General features: G+C 40.6%; 1 protein-coding gene across 1 annotated transcript in view; it reads right to left on the bottom strand.

The window, feature by feature from the left end:
• Window positions 1-214: 214 nt before the first annotated feature.
• itsn1 (intersectin 1 (SH3 domain protein)) overlaps window positions 215-20,932 on the bottom strand; it is a 65,911-nt gene continuing 45,193 nt past the window's right edge. The window contains exons 29-45 of the mRNA XM_053333690.1: window positions 20,781-20,904; window positions 19,643-19,837; window positions 9,322-9,443; window positions 8,605-8,711; window positions 8,134-8,235; window positions 7,946-8,027; window positions 7,049-7,147; window positions 6,860-6,943; window positions 6,615-6,698; window positions 5,283-5,414; window positions 4,377-4,457; window positions 3,300-3,421; window positions 2,916-2,998; window positions 2,733-2,816; window positions 1,528-1,592; window positions 1,101-1,209; window positions 215-372 (exon numbers count right to left, since the gene is read on the bottom strand). Of these exons, the coding sequence (XP_053189665.1) occupies window positions 224-372; window positions 1,101-1,209; window positions 1,528-1,592; window positions 2,733-2,816; window positions 2,916-2,998; window positions 3,300-3,421; window positions 4,377-4,457; window positions 5,283-5,414; window positions 6,615-6,698; window positions 6,860-6,943; window positions 7,049-7,147; window positions 7,946-8,027; window positions 8,134-8,235; window positions 8,605-8,711; window positions 9,322-9,443; window positions 19,643-19,837; window positions 20,781-20,904 (1,824 nt within the window). The 3' untranslated portion in view covers window positions 215-223. The remainder of the gene's footprint in view (window positions 373-1,100; window positions 1,210-1,527; window positions 1,593-2,732; window positions 2,817-2,915; window positions 2,999-3,299; window positions 3,422-4,376; window positions 4,458-5,282; window positions 5,415-6,614; window positions 6,699-6,859; window positions 6,944-7,048; window positions 7,148-7,945; window positions 8,028-8,133; window positions 8,236-8,604; window positions 8,712-9,321; window positions 9,444-19,642; window positions 19,838-20,780; window positions 20,905-20,932) is intronic.

The following is a 20,932-nucleotide window of genomic DNA, read 5'->3' as shown; positions in this document are numbered from 1 at the left end:
GTACTGCAGCAGGTAGATGACTTAAAGTGATAAATGCATTGGCTGTGCGTCAATAAATAACTTAATTGGAGTGATATGTTGATAATCCAGACCAGCCCAGTCTAACCCCAGTCAAATGTTAGGTCCCAAATCAAAACCTCTGCAGTCCAGTCCAGTCCAGTTTAGTCCGATCCGATCCGGTCCGGTCCGATCCGGTCCGGTCCGATCCGGTCCGGTCCGGGCTTCACGGCTCCTCAAACAGCTGGAGGTCGAGCCTGACGACGATCTCTCCCGTAGGAACCTCGTGGAGCAGCAGCCGCTTCGTGATCGGTCCTTTAGAGCCCTGGTCCTTCTTTATTTCAGCCAACCGGATCTCCGTCCTGCCCAGGAAGTCTGAGAGGAGAAAAATGGAGGGAAATAAAAACCCCATTAAAAATAAAAGAAGAAGAAGAAGCAGAAGAAGAAGGAGGAGGAGGAGAAGAAGAAGAAGAAGAAGAAGGAGAAGAAGAAGAAGAAGAAGAAGGAGGAGGAGGAGAAGAAGAAGAAGAAGAAGAAGAAGAAGAAGAAGAAGAAGAAGAAGAAGAAGAAGAAGAAGAAGAAGGAGGAGGAGGAGGAGCCAAATTAGAGAAATACTTTCCTGGCCCTAGCGAAGCCATTGTTGGAAAGTTTCCCCTGAACTATCGAGAGTTTAGGCCTGCCCTCTTTCTTTCCTGTCTTCTTTTCCTCCCTTCCTTCCTTCCTTTCTTTCCTTCCTTCCATCTTTCCTTTTCTTCTTCCATCTGTCCTCCCTGTCTTCTTTCTTTCTTTCCTTCCTTCATTCCATTTTTCCTTCCTTCCATTTTTCTATTCTTTCTTTCTCTTTCTTTCCTTCCTTCCTTCCTTCCTTCCTTTCTTACGTCCTTTCATCTTTCCTTTCTTTCTTCCATCTGCCCTTCCTTCCTTCTTTCTTTCCATCTTTCTTTCTTTCTTTCTTTCTTTCATCTGTCCTTCCTCCCTCTCATCCATTCTTTCTTTCTTTCCTTCCTTCCTGTCCTCTTTTCCTTTCTTTCTTTCTTTCTTTCTTTCTTTCTTTCTTTCTTTCTTTCTTCTTCTTAATCCTTTAAAGTGTTAGGTTCACTGACCGTCGGGTGAGAACTGGTCTCGTTCGAACACAGTGACACAGAGGACGTCCTGCTCCAGGTCCTTTATAAAAAACTGACAGTTGGAGTTCCACTTGGGATTCAGCGTGTCCTACCGAGACAGACGAGACACAAAACAGCAACATGTAATTAAATACATGCTATATTATCAAAAAATAGCAATAAACTTGGTCATAAATAATAATGTTAAAAATTATATATATATTTTATTATAATTAAATGCCAATTTAATTTTATTATTATTATTTTAAATAATATAATATCATTTTCAACTATGATTATTTATTATTATTATTATTATTATTTTATTCTGTTTAAATTATTCTGTTCAAAATTCTGCCGTCACATAATAATCAGTAATATAACATTATGATAAATAAGACCCTTAAATATGAGAGTGAAGTCTTACCTGTAGTGTTTTCGTGATATGGCACTGGGACCCCATGGTCACCTCACAGTATGGGTTACTTTTTCCTAAAAACAGGAACGCTGGGTTAGATATCAGACACAACATAAAGTATGACGAGATCACTTCTAGATAATTATTATTATTACTTGGACTAAATTTAGTAGAATGAGGAGCCACTGAGTAGACGGGGCAGTGAATCAGAGTCAATATAAAAAGATTACGTCATCATCTGCGTTGCTATGGTGAAGAAAGCAAGCAAGAACCGAGCCCTTTTAAATAGTGGTGTCTATGTGCACAGAAGAGCCAGCATGTCTATTACCCCTTTTCCACCGAGCTGGAGCCGGAGCTAGGTTGGAGCTGGTGCTAGAGCCAGTGCTCAGTTGGTGCTAACCCAAGCACCTCTTACGAACCTGTTGCCCACAGCCCGCTGACGTAATCGGTTCTTGCTTTAGACCAGCAAAGAATTGGTGCTCGCTCTGGCTTCCGTTTTGAGGCTCCGGGCTGGAGCTTTGGCGGTGGAAAAGCAAGGAGCCGGTGCTTACTCAGGCTCTGGCTCCGAACCAGCTCTGGCTCCAGCTCAGTGGAAAAGGGGTATAGCCCCACATGGGTTAAATGGGGGCTGCTGAGTGGACATGGGGCTTGAACTGGGAACATTGGGCAGGTCCCACATGGTTTTAGTAATGTGGGCTGACTGTATGAGCCCCATAAGGGATGCAAGTGGGATAAGCGGGAGTGGGAATAATCCCACTTTGACCCCATATGGGCAAACATATGGGGTCACCCAGTTGGGCTCCACCTGAAACTCAGTCAGAACCCACTTGAAGCCCATATGAGCAAACGCAGGTGTGGTCACCATGGAAACCGCAGACAAACTCACTTGGGACCCATATGTGCAGCCCAAATTTTAACCTTTATGGAGAAATGTGGTTAAGGAAAAAAGGACAACTTCGGATGCCAATTTTGCAAAGAGAGTTTGAGCTAACGTTAAGTATTTTTAGTATCAATGTAATACTATCACTACGGGAACATATAAAAAGCATAAGCAGAAATTATTATAAATGATTAAATGGCTAAAATAAAAAAAATAAAAAGTCCCGTTCTGATACTACGTTCTGTTAATAATGTTGAAACTGTACAGTGTGTGTGTGTGTGTGTGTGTGTGTGTGTGTGTGTGTGTGTGTGTGTGTGTGTGTGTGTGTGTGTACCGTGGGAGCGACAGGGTTTGAGTTCAATCCCCTCCACGATGTTGACCATCAGTCTACCGATACCCGTCGCCCGCTGAGAACGAACTGAGAGGAAACAAAGAGTTAAAGTTAGCAGAGACGTAGATTTAAGATATTTAAATGTTTTAAGCAGAGAGGATGGATGGATGTAAAGTAAAAGAATACCGAGATAAGCTTTCTCTCTCTTCTTCTTCTCCGTCTCGATGAAGAGCTCTGACGCTGCTTTAATCTTCTGAACCCAAGCCGTCCTGCACACACACACACACACACACACACACAGACACACAGACACACAGACACACACAGACACACAGACACACACACACACACACACACACACACACACACACAATATAACAATATAACAAATGTTGCATCTGAGGTTTAAAGATCTCTTTAATCAGTAATCTGGATCATGTTGTGTTTTATTCCTGTGTGTGTATATATGTGTGTATATGTGTGTATATATGTGTGTATATGTGTGTATATGTGTGTGTATATGTGTGTGTATATGTGTGTGTATTTTTGTGTATATGTGTGTATATTTACCTCTCGTTGATGCTCTCAGCTCTCAGCGTGTAAACTCGGTCTATGTGAGAGATGTGGAACAGCGGCTCGTCTCCTGACGGGTCCGTCGGCAGCTTCACTAACACTTCGTTTAAAAAGATTGGCTGAAAGAGAAAAAGAAAGAAAGAAAGAAAGAGAGAAAGAAAGAAAGAGAGAAAGAAAGAAAGAGAGAAAGAAAGCAGCTCAGTCATCAGGAGTTAAAAACAGACACTTCACACCTCAGAAACGCTGCTTCAGGAAGCTACGATGTCTGCAGGTGAAGATATTTTCAGCATTTTTATATAACCACATTTTATCTCCGTTTTTTTTAAACAGTGCATATAAATCACATTAAAAGAGAAATTTACTGTTAAATTTGTTAAATAAAGCAGAAAAGATGAGAGAAAACATGTTTTATATTGTGTAATAAGACTGGAAATTAAGCCTCTCTTTTATCAGAAATATTACAGATATATTTTTTCTTTAATATCTTTAATTTCTTAATTTCTTAAAGTGAAATGATGCTCTACAATAATCTGAGGAAATTAACTCCATGGATTAAACCTGAGGTCACAAGTCTCGGTGTTATCTTAGTTTCAGATTCAAGCATTTTTTTATTTTAATTTTAAAATTTTTCCAATATTTTTATCAATATATCGTATTTATTCTACTTTTACTATGTATTTTTTCCACTATTTTATAATTATTTACTATGTTTGTGTTCCATCTTATACTACATTAATGTTTCTTCTTCTTTCTTCTTTTATAACATTGCTTTAGGCTCCCTTTTGGCCCTATAATGTAAAACACCCCATACTTGTTATTTCGTTTATTGTGAAACACTTTCAGTTGCATTTCCTGTATGAAAGCTGCTATATAAATACATTTATCATTATTATTATTTTTATTAACTCTCTCATTGTTCTTAACATTAACACATTCACTGAATGAGTTAAGGACTTTGTTTAACCCTTACATACTGTTCAGGGTCTGTGTGTGTGTGTGTGTGTGTGTGTGTATATATGTGTGTGTGTGTGTGTGTTTGTGTGTGTCTGTGAGTGTGTGTGTGTGTGGTCTCACCGTCTTGTACATGCGATACTGCAGATGAGTTTTAGAGGAGAAAACTTTATCAGATCCAGATGAGCCGAGAGGTTTAGTGACCTGAAGGAGAGACAGGAAGTAACATTTAGAGAGTAGTAAATGTCACTGAAACACGCTTCCTTTAAACACCAACTCTCCTCCTCTCCTCTCCTCCTCCTCTCCTCTCCTCCTCTAACCCTCCTTTCTCCTCCCCTCCCCTCTCCTCTCTCCTCCTCTGCTGCTGCTCCTCTCTCCTAACACATAACCCTAAACCTCCTCTCTCTTTCTCCTCTCCTCTAACCCCCTCTCTCCTCCTCTAGTCTCTCCTCTTTCTTATTTCCTCTCTCCTCCTCTCTCCTAACCCTAAACCTCCCTCCTTCTCCTCTCCTCTCTCTCCTCCTCTCCTCTCTCTATCCTCCTCTCCTCTCTCCTGCTCTCCTCCTTTATCTCTCCTCCTCCCCTCCTCTCTCCTAACCCTAACCCTCCTCTCTCCTCTTCCGCTGCTACTCTCTCCTCCTCCCCTCTCCCCTAACCCTTCTCTTCTCTTCTCCCTCTCTCTTCCTCTCTTCTAACCCTCTCCTCCTCCTCCTCTCCTCTCTCTTCCCTCTCCTCTCCCCTCTCTCCTCTCCTCTCTCTTCCCTCTCCTCTCCTCCTAGTCTCTCCTCTCCTCTCATCTCCTCCTCCTCCTCTCCTCTCTCCTCTCCTCCTCCCTCTCCTCTCCTTTCCTCTCTATTTCCTCATCTCTCCTCCTCCTCCTCCTCTCCTCTCTCATATCCTGTCCTTTCCTCTCTATCTCCTCCTCTCTCTCTATCTCTCCCCCTCCTCCCTCTCTCTTCTCCTCTCCTGCTCTCCTTTCCTCTCCTCTCCTCCTCTCTCCTCCTCCTCTCCCTCTCCTCCTCCTGTTACCTGTGTCAGCAGCAGGAAGTCGTTGAACAGGAAGCCGTAGAGCTCTTTGCTGCTCTTCGCTTTGAACAGTTTCCCGCTGTGGAGGAACTTCCTGGGACCGAGACAGTTTGTGACGGAGTTAAACACCAGTTGCTGAAGAAGAGAAGAGTAGAGAAGAGAAGAGAAGAGAAGAGAAGAGAAAAAGAAAGATAATTATAGTTTATATCATCCAATTAATAATTCAACATAATAATAAATGGACACTAAAAGTTACAAAGGTGCAAATTATGATGATAAGGGACTGAAAAAGCTGAATCAGCAGTTTTTTATCTTGTGTTTTTGACTTGTTTTTTTAATACAAGTTTAGCTGAATGTTTATTTTGTGCATGTTGTGTTCAATTATGAGAGAGTTATTTTATTTATAGTTATTTATAATTATTAAGTTTAATGTTTCAGTGCACTTTTCACTTGTCATTTTATACATTATAGTTTCTTGTCAAGCTGTAAAACATCATGTCTGCATCACATCACAAGTGTTTGATTTCATATTTGAGGATCATTGCAAAACAATGTGTCGCAATATGTTCTGCATATATAAGATTATCTCTCTCCTCCTCCTCTCTCCCACTCTTTCCTCTCCTTGTTTCCTCTCTCCTAACCCCCCCTCCTCTCCTATCTCCTTTCCTCTCCTCCTCTCTCCTGTCCTCTCTCCTTCTCTCCTCTTCTAATATCTCTTCCTCCTCTCCTCCTCTCCCCCTCTTTCCTCTCCTCCCTTCCTCTCTCCTAACCCTAAACCCTCCTCTCTCCTGTTCTCTCTCCTCCTCCTCCTCCTCCTCTCCTCTTCTAATATCTCCTTCTCCTCCTTCTCTCTCCTCTCCTCCCCTCCTCTCCTGTTATCTCTCCCCCTCTTTCCTCTCCTCCCTTCCTCTCTCCTAACCCTAAACCCTAACCCATCCTCTCTCCTCCTCTCCTCTCCTAATATCTCCTCCTTCTCTCTCCTCTCCTCTTCTTCTCTCCTTCTCTTCTCTCTTCTACTCCCCCTCCTCCTCTCTCCTGTTCTCTCTCTCTCCTCCTCCTCCTCCTCTCCTCTTCTAATATCTCCTCCTTCTCTCTCCTCTCCTCTTTCCTTCTCTTCTACCCCCCCCTCCTCCTCCTCTCTCCTCTCCTCTCTCCTCCTCTCCTCTATATATTCTGCATATATAAGATTATCAGTTGCTTGTGTACTCATTTATTATTCATTGTTCTTTATTCTTTCTGCTGTAATGATGTAAATGTCTCCAGTGTGGGAGGAATAAAGGATTAATAATTTAATCTAATAATAAAAGTTATAATATGTATTATCATGTCTGTTACCTCCGACAGGCCTTCACACTGAACATGAGCCTGAATCCATTCAAGACGATCTGAGTTTTCCTTCTCCCTCACGCCCTCGTTCACCTAAAAACACACAAACACACACACATACACACACACACACACACACACACACACACACACACACACACACACACACACACATACACACACAGTCACATCAGTGTCTTCATCCTGTCGCTGGTCGTATTTTTACTACACTAAGCATTGAGTTGAGTCTTCACCTGCGAGCACAGCTCCTCCGCCTTCTCCAGAGCAGCTTTCAGATGGCTGTGGTCTGGATGTGACTCTGGAGTGTTTTCTAAGATCTATAATCAATAAAAACAGGTTTGTAAAGACGTTTAAAGAGCATACAGTCCTTATAATGTGTGTGTGTGTGTGTGTGTGTGTGTGTGTGTGTGTGTGATACATACGTTCTTGATAATGAGCGGGTAGCGTGTGACTCTTTGCATGGGTTTGAGCAGGAAGCTGGACAGAGGCATTCCCTTACACCTGGGATCCATAGCTAACCTCTGAGAGAGAGAGAAACATGACAATCAGTCTTACAGTAAAACTAATTAAAGGACAAGTGCACCATCTTTCAAGTGAGGTGTCCATATGAGCAATGAATCATTCCTCCTGTTCATACTGACTATTAAAAGATCTTCAAATGTGTTTTCAATGTAAAGTGATGGAGGACAAAATTCATAGTCATTTAAAAGTAGATGTGAATCTTCTATTCAGCTTCAGTAGTCTGAGTTAGTCATATTAAACCATATCTGACACATTTACAGTCTTTTAGCATCAAATTCAAACAGTACAGTAAATACATTATAAAAGGTCCTCGAGACAAGGAAGGAAGGGAGGAAGGAAGGAAGGAAGGAAGGAAGGAAGGAAGGGAGGGAGTAAAGTAAAGAAGGAAGGGAGGAATGAAATGAAGGAAGGGCGGAGGAAATAAAGAAGGAAGGAAGGTAAGAGGGAGGGAGGAAGGAAGGAAGGAATGAAGGAAGGAAGGGAGGAAGGGAGGGAGTAAAGGAAAGAAGGAAGGGAGGAAGGAAAGAAGGAAGGAAGGAAGGAAGGAAGGGAATAAAGGGAAGAAGGAAGGGAGGAATGAAAGGAAGGAAGGTAGGAGGAAATAAAGAAGGAAGGAAGGTAGGAGGGAGGGAGGAAGGAAGGGAGGAAAGAAAGGACAGGAGGGTTAATAGTCAGTATGAATAGGAGGAATTATTACAGCATGCTCATTTAGGCTCCTGACTGTTGTTTTAAAACACTTACATTAATTGTGAATATTAAATAGTTTTCCTCCGATCGTCAGTGAGTGTGATTCTTACCTTGAGGAAGTCTTTGATCTCGGGGTTGTCGTCAGTTTTCTGTTGAATCAGCGTCGCTCCGTTCAGCTGACACGAGCAGAATCTGAGCACACGAGTGACGAAAGAGCATTAAAATTAAAAATGAGGCTGTTTAAAGTAAATAAACTCCACATACGGTATCGACTGATGCATGATGGGTCGTCTCTAACCTGATATACGGCTGCATGTGAGGCAGCTGGTTGGTCAGGATGTCACCGATCATCTTCACCGGCATCCGGTCACCTGACATCTTCTTCCTCACTCTCAGAGCTCTGCAGGGAAGAGAGAGAGAGAGAAGGGGGGGAGAGAGAGAGAGAGAGACAGAGAGAGAGAGCGAGAGAGAGCGAGAGAGAGAGAGAGAGAGAGAGACAGAGAGAGAGCAAGTTGAATTATTTGGTACAAAGTTTTTATGGTTACACCACTTAGACATTTTTACCATAATCCTCTAATATATTCTCTCAAAATGGATTAAAAGCAGAAATTTGATGCTGAGTCCACAAAAAAAGGATGTGTGCAAGTTATTCATACGTTTATTTTCAAATTTTAACCCTTTAAATTTAAACTAAACCACATGGACATAAAAACCCATCATTGTGTGTGTGTGTGTGTGTGTGTGTGTGCGTGTGTGTTTCTCTCTTTACTTGAGCAGCTTGATGTTACACATGATGAGCTCCTTCCAGTTGACGAAGATCATCGCCACTTCCTTCTCCGTCAGCAGCTCGCACTCCAGCAGAGGTTTGTGGAAGATCTGAAACACACACACACACACACACACACACACACACACACACACACACACACACACACACACACACACGCACACGCACACAGAAAAAGTCAACTATGAGAAATCAGCTGTTTAATAGTAGTAGTATTGAATTAGTAATGAAAAAGGGTGATAACTTCAATTGAAAAATTCCTTCCTTCCTTCTTTCCTCCTTTCCGACCTTCCTTTCCTTCCTTCCTCCCCCCTACCTTCCTTCTTGCTTTCCTCCCTCCCTCCTACCTTCCTTCCTTCTTTCCTCCATCCTACCTTCCTTCCTTTCCTTCTTTCCTTCCTTCTTCCTCCCTCCCACCCTCCTAACTTCCTTCTTTCCTCCATCCTACCTTCCTTCCTTCTTTCCTCCCCCCTACCTTCCTCCCTTCCTTTCCTCCTTTCCTTCCTTCCTTCTTTCCTTTCCTTCCTTCCTTCATCCTTCCTTCATCCCTTCCTCCCTCCTTCCTCCCTTCCTTCCTTGACTGGAGGACAACAGGAGGGTTAATTATAAATTAATAAAATCTTCAGAAAGCAAATTACATTTTTGTTTACATGCAACCTAACTGGTGTTGTGTGTGTGTGTGTGTGTGTGTGTTTTAACCTCTGTGACGAGCTGCAGATCGTTGACGTAGTTCTCCTCGGTGACGATGAGCTCGTGGATGTAACCCTGCCTCTTCCTCTCCATCGGACTCAGCATGTCCAGCAGGTGGAGGTCAGCGCACCCTGAAACACACACACACACACACACACACACACAGAAAACACACACACAGAGAAAACACACACACAACTTTCAATCAAATATCCTGAAACATGGAATAAATTCAAAAGAAAAAAAGTGATTCCTGAGATTCCTGTGTTCATACATTACCAACGAAATACATACCTGACGTCAGAAAACAGGAAGTGACTCTGGAGCTCTTTTTTTTTTTTTTTTTAATTAAGTGTGAAAATGTGTGTGTGTGTGTGTGTGTAAAGTGTTCATATTACAGCAGCTGTTTCTTTCATATAAAACAGGCTCCTTTAACTTTGACTTAAACTAGGAAGCTTAATATTGTAAATTAAAGCCTAAATATTGCAGATAATTTAATTTTTTTAAAGGAAGGAAGGAAAAGAAGACAGGAACGAAAGATGCAAGGAAGTAAGAAAAGATGGAAGGAAGGAAGATAAGTCAAGAAGGAAGGAAGGAAGGAAGCAAGGAAGGGAAAGAAGACAGGAAGAAAAGGTGGAAGAAAGGGAAGAAAAAAGAAAAGGAAGGAAGGAAAGAAGGAAGGAAGGAAGGAAGGAAGGAAGGGAGGAAGGAAGGACAGATGGAAAAGAAGATAGGAACAAAAGATGGAAGGAAGGAAGATAAGTCAAGAAGGAAGGAAGGAAGCAAGGAAGGGAATGAAGACAGGAAGAAAAGGTAGAAGAAAGGGAAGAAAGGAAGGGAAGGAAGGAAGGGAGGAAGGAAGGAAGGAAGCAAGGAAGGGAGGGAGGGAGGAAGGACGGAAGGAAGGACCGATGGAAAAGAAAACAGGAAAGAAAGATGGAAGTAAGTAAGAAAAGATGGAAGGAAGGAAGGAAGCAAGGAAGGGAATGAAGACAGGAAGAAAAGGTGGAAGAAAGGGAAGAAAAAAGACAGGAAGGAAAGTGGGCCAGATTGGACCCTTTGGCGGGCCAGTTCTGGCCCACGAGCCGCATGTTTGACACCCCTGGACTAGACTATCCTTTAGATCTTGTCTTTAGTTTAGGACTAGTCTCTATCTGAGGAACTGGTTTTTTTTAACTTGTGTAAAACCTCCTTCAGTATCTTTAAAAACTGATCTATTAATGTTTAATATATATATATCTTTTATTTCTTTATGTGCAATAAATAAACGTAAAGATGTGTAACTCTCACTAAACAGCTCAGACTCGTGTGACTTTTCGGCATATTTTTAAATAATTTTCGGAGGTCTCACACGGTGGTGACGGAGCCGATGCAGCTGCTGATGAAAGTTTGTTTGTTGTATTTGTTGCAGGATTATAATTATTATGAGCCGAGTGTCAGTGTCGACTTTTTATAGATAATGATATTTTATATCTATCATCTTGGTGGTGAAAGATATCACCACTAAGACGATAGATATAGGAAAGACACTTATTATTATTATAAGTGTCTTTTCCTGCTTTTAAAGCTGCATTACAGTAAAAATGTAATTCAGAGATTAACAGATTCTTCTATTTTCTGCCTTTAACCATTTACCGATAGCCATCACTACAATATTGTCAAAATATCGATATCGAGGTATTTGGTCAAAAATATTATGATAATTGACGCCCATGTTGTGAAAGTTACAAATATGCAGAGAGAAGTATGTGGAAGAATTCATTTAACCCTCCTGTTGTGCTCAGGTCAAAGAAGGACAGAAGGAAGGACAGGAGTAAAGAGGAAAAGAGGAAGGAAGGAAGGAAGGAAGGAAGGAGGGAAGGAAAGGAGTAAGGAGGGAGGGAAGGAGTAAGGAAGGAAGGAAGGAAAGGAGTAAGGACAAAAGAGGAAGGAATTTAGGAGAGAAGGGAGGAAGGAAGGGAGGAAGGAAAGGAGTAAGGAGGGAGGAAAGGAGGAAGGAAGGAAGGATGGAAGGAGGAGGGAGCAAAGAAAGAGGGGAAGAGGGGAAGAAGGAAGGAACAGTCAACAGAGATGGGGTCAATTTGACCCGGGAGGACGACAGGAGGGTTAGATAACATTAAATTAATGAGAAGCTTCTTTAGTTTTAATGTAGATGCAGTAGATATTGTCTGGTGTGTGTGTGTGTGTGTGTGTGTGTGTGAGTGTGTGTGTGTGTGTGTGTGTGTGTGTGTGAGAGAGTAACGAGGCCAGTCGTCTGCAGTCTGTCTCAGAGCGTTTAATCATCAGGACCAATCATATTCACCGCTTCATCAAAATCTCCACCAATAAAAACCTCAGGACATTTTTTTTTCTACTATCAACACTAGACGCTAACATTCTGTACATGTCGTTCACTCGTTCATTCATTCATTCGCTCATTCAAGTATCCTTTTATCGTTCTTTTGTGTATCCATCTAACCGTTCAACGTCCATAAAATTGCTCAATCGTGCTGTTTTTTCACTTTTTCACTCTCTCTCTCATTCATTCATTCATTCACTCACTCATCCATTCATTCATTCACGCACTGACAACCAAGTGCAGTCAGGTTACATTTGGCTTGGCTTGTTAATCCATTCGTCCGTTCATCATCATCATCATCATCATCAGAGTTGCTATTTTATATAATCCATAAGAAGCATCAACCATAACCATTCATTAGATTGAGTATAGATCATACAGAGCTTTTTTTTTTTTTGTTCCTCCTCTTTTTTTTTTTTTTAAATATTAAAACAAACCAGATTTTAGACCAGAGCCGTGCTGCTGCTGCTTCAGAGCAAGACCAGAGAGAGAGAGAGAGAGAGAGAGAGGGGGAGAGGGGGGGGTAGGTTTATTAAAAAAAAAATGGTAAAAAGATATTAATGCTAAAAAAAAGAAGTTAATTTATTCTGTCTGTAGCATATGATTTAAATTTAATGCTTAATTAAGGGGCAGGTGGGTAGCTTATAATAGCATGTAGTAACAGATGAGGGGGGGTAAGGGGGGTAGGGGAGGTTAAGGGGGGGGGGGGGGTAATGTGGAGCACGGCTCTGGTCTAGCTGGGTCCTTGTTCTAGATTAAAATGTTGACTCTGACCGCGAGGACGAGTCTCGACCATCGACCATCAGATCCCAAACCAGTGATTTATAATCTGCTGTTAAAATCCTGCTGCTGATTAGAGCTGCAATTATTAGTCAATTAATCAATTAACTGCTTAGAGACCAAATTATCTGGCTCCAGCTTCTTCAAATTAAACATTTCTTAGTTTTTATGACAGGAAATTGAATTTATTTGAGCTGTGGATTGTTGTTTTCTCCAAATGATTAATTAACTATCACTACATCTTATGATTATTTTCTCAATTAATTAATAAAATAATCATTAATTGCAGCTCTAAAGCTCATATTTCTGTTTTACTCTGTTAAACAACCGATGGTCTCGACTCATCATCAACCAAATCAGATCGCTTCGCCTCTAATACTGACACACTGGAGGAGCCAATGGGATCCAAGCAGGTTAATTATTAATTAATAATAATAATTATAGTAACAATAATAATAATAATAAGTCTATTGCTTGTTGTATAAAAAGTTTGTGTAGTTCAATAATCATTTTTTTTTTGTTTGTGTTTCTGAGGGTAAACATTAAAATCACAATACTGTCATCTGGATAAACAAAAAAAAACAAAAAACAAACAAAAAACAACAAAAAACACACAAAGAAATCTGATATGGCAACCACTATAATACTAGCCCGTTGCTATGGGAACAAATTGGAAGGTGGAGGCAGTCCTACGTAATTTGCTCACCAGCGAGGAGGCTGTGCTGTTCTGTATGTTTCCCGTTATGAATTAGCTGAGTTATGATGATATGATGAATTAACAGTGCTTCAGGAAGTGTGGTTCTTCTATTTGGCTGCTTGAGATAAAAACGATACTTGGTGGGAGCAAAAAACTGGGATGAATTTTTTTGGGGGATTTGAGGCACAGGAGAGAGAGAGAGAGACTGCACCTGCAAACATGGGCTAAAATTAAAGGAGCAGGTTGTTAAAAAAAACTGATTTATTTTCTGACTTTCAGGATGTTAATATTAATTGTTTGTCGTCCTGTGCCTTCAGAGTAAAATGTTATTAATGCTTAAAGTTTAAAATGTCTTTTTTTTGTAAGGGTGAAACGATACGTGCAATGGTTGGGTTTTATTTATAAGGAAAGGAGGGAAAAAAGGCAAAAATGCAACTTTTTTTTTTTAAAAAAAGAGAAAAAAATCTCCTTTTTTTGTGTTGTGCATAAAGTTTGGCGGCATTTTGACTTTTCTTTCTTTCTTTTTTTTCTATTAGAGGCGGAGTCACAGTTTTGGGAAATAATATCCAGAGGTAAAGCTCAAATTACAAGAATAAAACAACAACAACAAAAACAAACAAAACAAAAAAATCACCAGTTTGTAAAACTGAGCCACAACTAAAAACACAACAAATGAGCTATTTTTTTTTAAAGGAATAGTTTTTAGACACTTTTAGGAAGCTTTTATTCTGAAAATCAGATGATATTGAGCTTCTCATTAAACTCCCTGCAGCTTATATCCCAAAAATACGTTTAATATTATAATATTAATGAAACTATTCCTTTAACTGGAATGATTCAAAGAGCTGACAACTTTTCCACCCTTCACGTTTTTTGTTTTTTTTTTAGTACCAAATCTGTCTGCGTGTGTGTGTGATGTCATCGCCCGCCCGCCCGTCTGTCCTGATCTAACCCCTCTGCAGTATGACAGCGTCTCATCATCATAGCAACAGACAAAACAATAAACATGTAAACCAAAAAAACAAAACAAAAAAAAACAACAACAACAAAAACCCCCAAAAATAAAAAACAACAACACAAGAAAATAAAACGGATCATTTAAAAAAAAGTTAATACAAGAATGTTAAACTACAACGGATAAAAACATCATCAGTGTGTGTCTCTGAGTGTGTGTGTGTGTGTGTGTGTGTGTGTGTGTTTTAAATGTTGACGTGCATACCCCAAACTCTCTGTACCATTATGTTGTACTTGGTTTTGGTTAGCTGCTAATGCTAAGCTAATGCTAAGCTAAGCAGATAACAGCATGGCTTTTTTTTAATTCATTTTTAAGCCCTGAGCTACAGGCTGAGTCCCTTTTTCCCAAGATGCTCACTCCCCTCCTCTTCCTCCTCACCTCCTCCTCTTCCTCCTCCTCCTCCTCCTCCTCTTCCTCAAACCACAGGAGGGAAGCAGCATCCTGGGGTTGAAACTTAGCCTTTAACTGTTGTGGGACGTGTCTCAATATTGCCTCTTTTCCTCTCTTCTCCATTCCTTCATCTACTTTGGAGTAAAAGGGGAGGAGGAAGAGGAAGAAGAGGAGGAAGAGGAGGGAGAGGCGCAGGAGAAGAGGAAGGAGTCTTTGGCTTTGAGGAGAGGAGAGGAGAAGAGAAGAGAGGAACATGGCTGGAGATTTTCTAGATTTTTCTTCTCATCATATAATCTAAAACTAACAATGAACTCATCTACTAACGAGTATTATGCATCCAAAGCCTCAAATATATCTCATTCCTCTTTTTCTGTTACCCCCCAAAAAATATTAAAAACACATTAATGAGACACAATTCTGCAAAGCCATATTCCCTCCCCTTTAAGAGCTGGGTTAAAAATTACCTTTTTTTGTCCACAAGCTGCTCGACAGATTAACGCTGTTTGTTTTTGGATAGTTAGTGAAGCTTATCTAGCAGCCACTTCCATATTTTACCTGATGCATCTTATTCCTCTGTGCCATATCTATCTTTAAAAACTATTAAAAACACATTAATGAGCCAAATTACTGCAAAGACATGTTAAAAATTAGCTTTTCTGTCCACCAGCTGAGTGGATTTATGCCTCTCAATAGATTTCTACTGTTTGTTTTTTGCATATTTTATCTTATTCTTCTGTGTTGTAGATCTCTGTTAGCATCCAAAAATTATTAAAAAAAACATGCCAAAAAGCCACACGGTTGCTATAGGTGACGTGTTCCTTCATTATAAAGAGTTTGAGCATGTTAGTAAGTTTAAAAGCGGCTCCAAAGATTCAAACTCATACCGTTTTCAGTCTCTGGAGAGTAGTCCTGTGTAAGGCAGACGCTACTGAGCATGTGCAGAAACTTGTGCTACGTATCAAACAACCTCTCCGAAGTTCTTTAAAAAGTAATTTATAATGTAGGATAAAGACGAGAGGTTGTGATATGAAGCAGAAGATGAAGAAGACACAGAACTACTCTCTGGAGACTGAACACATGATCGCTGCTGATATTAGTCTTTTTTAACCCTTTACATGCTGTGTTTATATTCTGACTCATAATTAGTCTTTGCACCATTTCACAGTCATAAATCCCCCATCAGCCATTAATAAATGTTTGATTAAGCTTATAGAAAAAAAGACTCTAATTTTGTAGAATATGATGAATTTAAATATTTAAATGTTTTCTTTCAAATAAACATGTCGAACTTGTACTTTTGCATATTTAAAAATGCTGAAAAGATGCATTTTATCTCCTTTTCTGTATACTGTGGGTCAGATTAATAAAAATGAACATATATATGGAGTTTTTACAGCTCTCACATGTTTAGGAAATGGGTCAAATTTGACCCTGAACTGCATGTAAGGGTTGAATAAAAACTAAGGTATTAAAAACTATTTGAACCCAGTGCAGCTTTGTCGCTCCCACAACCTCTTGAACTTTATTCTGACGTCTTTTAAAAGGAATTTAACATGTAGTATAAAGTCAAGAAGTTGTGATACGAAGCACAAAAGAAGAAGAAATACAGAAAACACAGAACTACTCTCTGGAGACTGAACATGTGATCGCTGTTATTACGTGTTTGGAGCCGCTTTTAAACAAAACTAATGTATCAAAACTTTATCTATAACTTTTTAAAATCAGCTTTTGCATCACAACTTATCAAACAACCTCTTTGACTTTATACTGATGTTCTTTAACCCTCCTGTTGTCCTCAAGGAGTAAGGAAGGACAGGAGGAAGGAAGGAAGGAAGGAAGGAAGGAAGGAAGGAAGGAAGGAAGGAAGGAAGGGGGTGAGTAAGGAGGGGGGAGGGAGAAAGGAAAGGAGCAAGGAAGAAAGGAAAGGAGTAAGGAAGGAAGGAAGGAAAGAAGTATGGAAGAATGAAGGAAAAATTAAAGGTAGAAAGGAGGGTGGAAGGAAGGAAGGAAGGAAGGAAGGAAGGAAGGAAGGAAGGAAGGAAGGAGTAGGGAGTCAAAAGAGATGGGGTCAATTTGACCCGGGAGGACGACAGGAGGGTTAAAAGGAATTTAAAATGTAGGATAAAGTCAAGAGGTTGTGATATGAGACACAGAATTACTCTTTTATTAGACTTTGGATCTTTTTTTTTTTAAGCAAAACTCTTTTAACTAGCTTTCCGAGATCTACAGCACAGAATAAACTTTAGATAAACTCATAACACTCGTTAGTAGATCTGTTTTTTGTTGCTTCCTGTTGTCGCTTTTCACAATAAAAGCCAATAAAATAAATAAGAATATAGAAAAATTGCCAGCCTGATCCTTTAAACATTGAAACTTGTCCTCCAGCAGATAGTGGGTCTTTCTGTGAAGCTGTGGGAGGGGAGGGGGGGGGGTTAGTGAGGAAAGGAAGGGAGGGGCGGGGGGGTAGGGGGGTAATAGAGGGTGGAGCCCGCGCCCTTTTTTGACTGACAGGTGAATGAAGCTGCTGCTGAACCAATGGGGAGCGAGGTAAAAAAAAAAATTATAAAAAAAAAAAAAGAGAGAGAAGGGAGAGGATGAGCTGCGGCTACTAAATGACAGAATCTCCCATAAAGCCACAAAATGACCCACTATCCACTTTACCACGCTAGGATGCGGCTGTGTGTGTGTGTGTGTTAATGTGTGTGTATGTGTGTGTGTGTGTGTGTGTGTGTACAGTCACTGTGATCCAATCAAAAAACGGGGGGTTATAAACGGGGGGGGGAAGAAAGGAGCTCAATAGTCACAATCTCCTCCTCTCCTTTCCTCTCCTCTCTTCTCTTCTTCCCTCTTTAAAAAAAATCCACCTTCCTTTCAAAAATGGTAAAAAAGAGAAAGAAGAAGAAGAAGAAGAAACAGATGAAGGAAGAAGGAGGAGAAAAAGAGGAGGAAAAAGAGGAGTCCTGACTATTGATCTCCCTCCTTGTTGAGCAGTGCAGTTTGGAGCCAGAGAGTTTGAGCTTTTAAAAAAACATTACACATCTATCTCTCTCTCTCTTTCTTTCTTTCTCTCTCTTTCTTTCTTTCTTTTTTTTTCTTTCTTTCTCTCTGGCTTCTATTGGTGGAGAGTCGCGCCATTTCCAGAAGGGGGGGGAAAGGTTGTCATGTCATGTGACCTCTCGCTGCTGTCCCATTGGTTGAGTGGCCTAGTGGGCGTGGCCTAGTGGGTCTCTTTGAGGGCTTTGAGGAAGAAGGGGGGTTTCTGGGTAATGATATGATCCTAGAGAGAGGACGACAACAACAACATCAACAAAAACAACTAAACAAAACAACAACAACAACAACCAAATCGAGGAGTGCTAGGTGGGTGGAGCGTGCAGCAAGACAGAGAGAGAGAGAGAGAGAGAGTGTGGAGGTGTGGTCTAAACCTAACATAGAAATAGAGGATGTAGAGTGGGCAAGTGAGGCAGCCGAGAGTGTCAAAATAAAAGTCTATCTGCCCTCAGACGTCGTGTTTATGAGTCCAGAGTTGCATGAATTTGTGGTGGTGGACAGTTTCAGGATATCTGTGCATCTTTTAAAGTAGAAATGTATGATTTTAAAGTCCTTTTTATACTAATTTTAATGCAAGTCATTATTTTAAGCTCTATTTTACTCTAGTTTTTTGTTTTTCTTTCTTTTTATTTTTCTGATAATTGGGTTTTCTTTTCTTTTTTTTCTCTAATTGTATGTTTTTATTAGGGCTAATAATTAGTCTCACTCAGCATCGTCTGACGCAGGCTGGAAACGCTGCACTTTTATTTACAGTTAAAACATTTTGCAGTGTGTTTCAGCTTCTGTCAAACTAACGAAGCTGCAGCGGCTTCCTGTCTGAGCTTTTCAAAATAAAACCTTTGTTATTGAGCACTATCTCATTATTATTAAAATCGTTTCCCCTCAATTTTATTATTTTTGAGATCGTTTAGCCCCTAAATCGTAATCACGATCAAATTTCGATTAATTGGGCAGCCTTAGTTTGGAAACCGCACCTGCAGCATCGAACGCTTCTATAATTTCTGTGTGATGTTTATTTATGAGGCTTCAACTTGTTATAAACTCAGTTTTCTGCCGACATGAACATAAGTTGAGAGAAAATAACGACTTTTAGTTAGAGTTCAAACCTTTATTTAAACTGTCACTGAGGTTTCCCTCGTTTACAATGAAGTCGAGTTACAAACACTTGAGTTAAAATGAAGAAAGAGAAAAAAAGAACTTATTACTTTGATACACAATATTAATAAACATATTAGATATATTAAATAATCTTCACATAAAGGAAAGAATGACTAAAATAGTTTTAACTTGCATTTCTTTCAATGTTATATTTCGTTTAAATGATTACATCATCATAAGATCATCATGTGATCATAATGAATTATTACTCTATTGAGTTTGGACTTGTCATGTCTCTTGTTCGTCAGGAGCTCGTTTCATCTTTTTTTCTGGACGTCTGTTTAATTATATAAAATAAATTCTTCTTTTTGTGATATCCTGAATGTTTGTGTCTTCAGTCCGGGTCTGACTGCCAGCGTCTCAGTGCTCCGCTCTACAATCTCTAGGTCTATGGTGGATCATGCTGAAGGGACACATGCAGGAAGAAGGGAAACACTTTTACACTAATGCACGCAAATATACACACACACACACACACACACGCACGCACACACACACACGCATGCACATACACACCATACAAACACACACAAACACCACCCAGAGGTGGTGCATGACTGGGAGGTTATCAAAGAGGCCCAAAGGAGTGTTCAGGTCAAAAGGTGAAAAGGTAAAACCAACCCGGGGGGTCAAATACTGAGAGAGGGACAGCATCTCCACACCTGGCTCTGGGGTGTGTGTGTTTGTGTGTGTGTGTGGGAGAGAGAGAGAGAGTGGCTTCAGTGTGTAAGTGTGTGTGTGTGTGTGTGTGTGTGTGTGTGTGTGTGTTTGTACTCACACTGAGAGCTGTGTTAATGTTTTAGTTTTAATATAATCTGTATGTGTGTGTGCTGTGAAACACACTAAAAGGTGAGGTTATGAGTGTGTGAGTGTGTGTGAGTGTGTGTGTGCGTGTACTCACACTGTGTGCTCGGGTCGGTATCCGTTGTGAGTTTCACGTAGTTGCTAGGAAACAGACCCTCTCTCCCGTTGAGCTCTCCTTTCCACCAATCACAGTCGTCCTTGTTGAGCACTGTGATCACCTGACCCTTGAGGAAGGCCAGCTCGTCGTCGTTCTGCGCCACGTAGTCGTACATGCCGATCACCTGACACAGAGCTTCAGGAGGAGAGAGGACGGGACTCAGGAACTCATCTGACACCGACAGACTTTCCCCTTTAATGCTAACTTTATATCAAATGTCTAAAATGTGTGAAATATTATTATAACTGTCTCTGGTTATCTCATAGTGAATAAAGAGAGAGAGAGAGAGAGAGAGAGAGAGAGAGAGAGAGAGAGAGAGAGAGAGAGAGAGAGAGAGAGAGAGACAGAGAGAGAGAGAGAGAGAGAGACAGAGAGAGAGAGAGAGAGAGAGAGAGAGAGAGAGAGAGAGAGAGAGGGACAGAGAGAGAGAGAGAGAGAGAGAGGGACAGAGAGAGAGAGAGAGAGAGAGAGAGAGAGAGACGAGAGAGAGAGAAACGAGAGAGAGAGAGAGAGAGAGACAGAGAGAGAGAGAGAGAGAGAGAGAGAGAGCGTGAGAGTGAGAGTGAGAGAGAGACTGAAAATGACTCAGCACTCATCTCTAGTTGAGTCACCTCTGAAAAAAAAAAAAGTTTTCTCAATATTAGCCGTAATATGAACTTTGTCTTTCTTTCCATCTTTTTGACCGTTTCCATTTGTAGTGTCCATGTTCTTTCAGAGACATATTTACCCACCAACAAACCTAGAAAGCTTCTACTTTTGGTAAGACTGTAAATTTCCCCCATGATGGGACTTATAAAGGAATACCTGAAGTTATCTTATCTTAATCTATCAGAAGTCCTCATATCTCATTCAAAGGCCAAAATTGGTGGCAATGTGCCAATATAGTAACAAGGTGAAGACAACATTAGGAGTCATCTTTCAAATAAATATAATAATGCATAAATGTAGAAATTTTACGGTCTTCGAGTTTCATATTTTAAAGACTTGAAAAAAAAGAAGAAAAGATCAGATTTATTTGAGACAATCGGAGGATTTTCAGTGAACTGTGTGCATGTATGCGTCCATCATGTGTGTGTACCTGTGTTGGCAGGAGCCAGTTTCGGAGGGGTGGGCTCCGTGGGTGTGGTCTTGCTGGTGCTGGGACTGAGCAGCTTCACGTAGTTGGCCGGGAACCAACCTATCTGACGCTTTTTCCCCCGGGCCTGGACGAATCAGAGCGCAGCACGCCGT

Source organism: Scomber japonicus, chromosome 14, assembly GCF_027409825.1.
Source record: "Scomber japonicus isolate fScoJap1 chromosome 14, fScoJap1.pri, whole genome shotgun sequence".
Classification (NCBI taxonomy): Eukaryota; Metazoa; Chordata; class Actinopteri; order Scombriformes; family Scombridae; genus Scomber; species Scomber japonicus.
The sequence above is the reverse complement of the archived record's forward strand: the minus strand, read 5'-3'. Positions and strand labels throughout refer to the sequence as shown.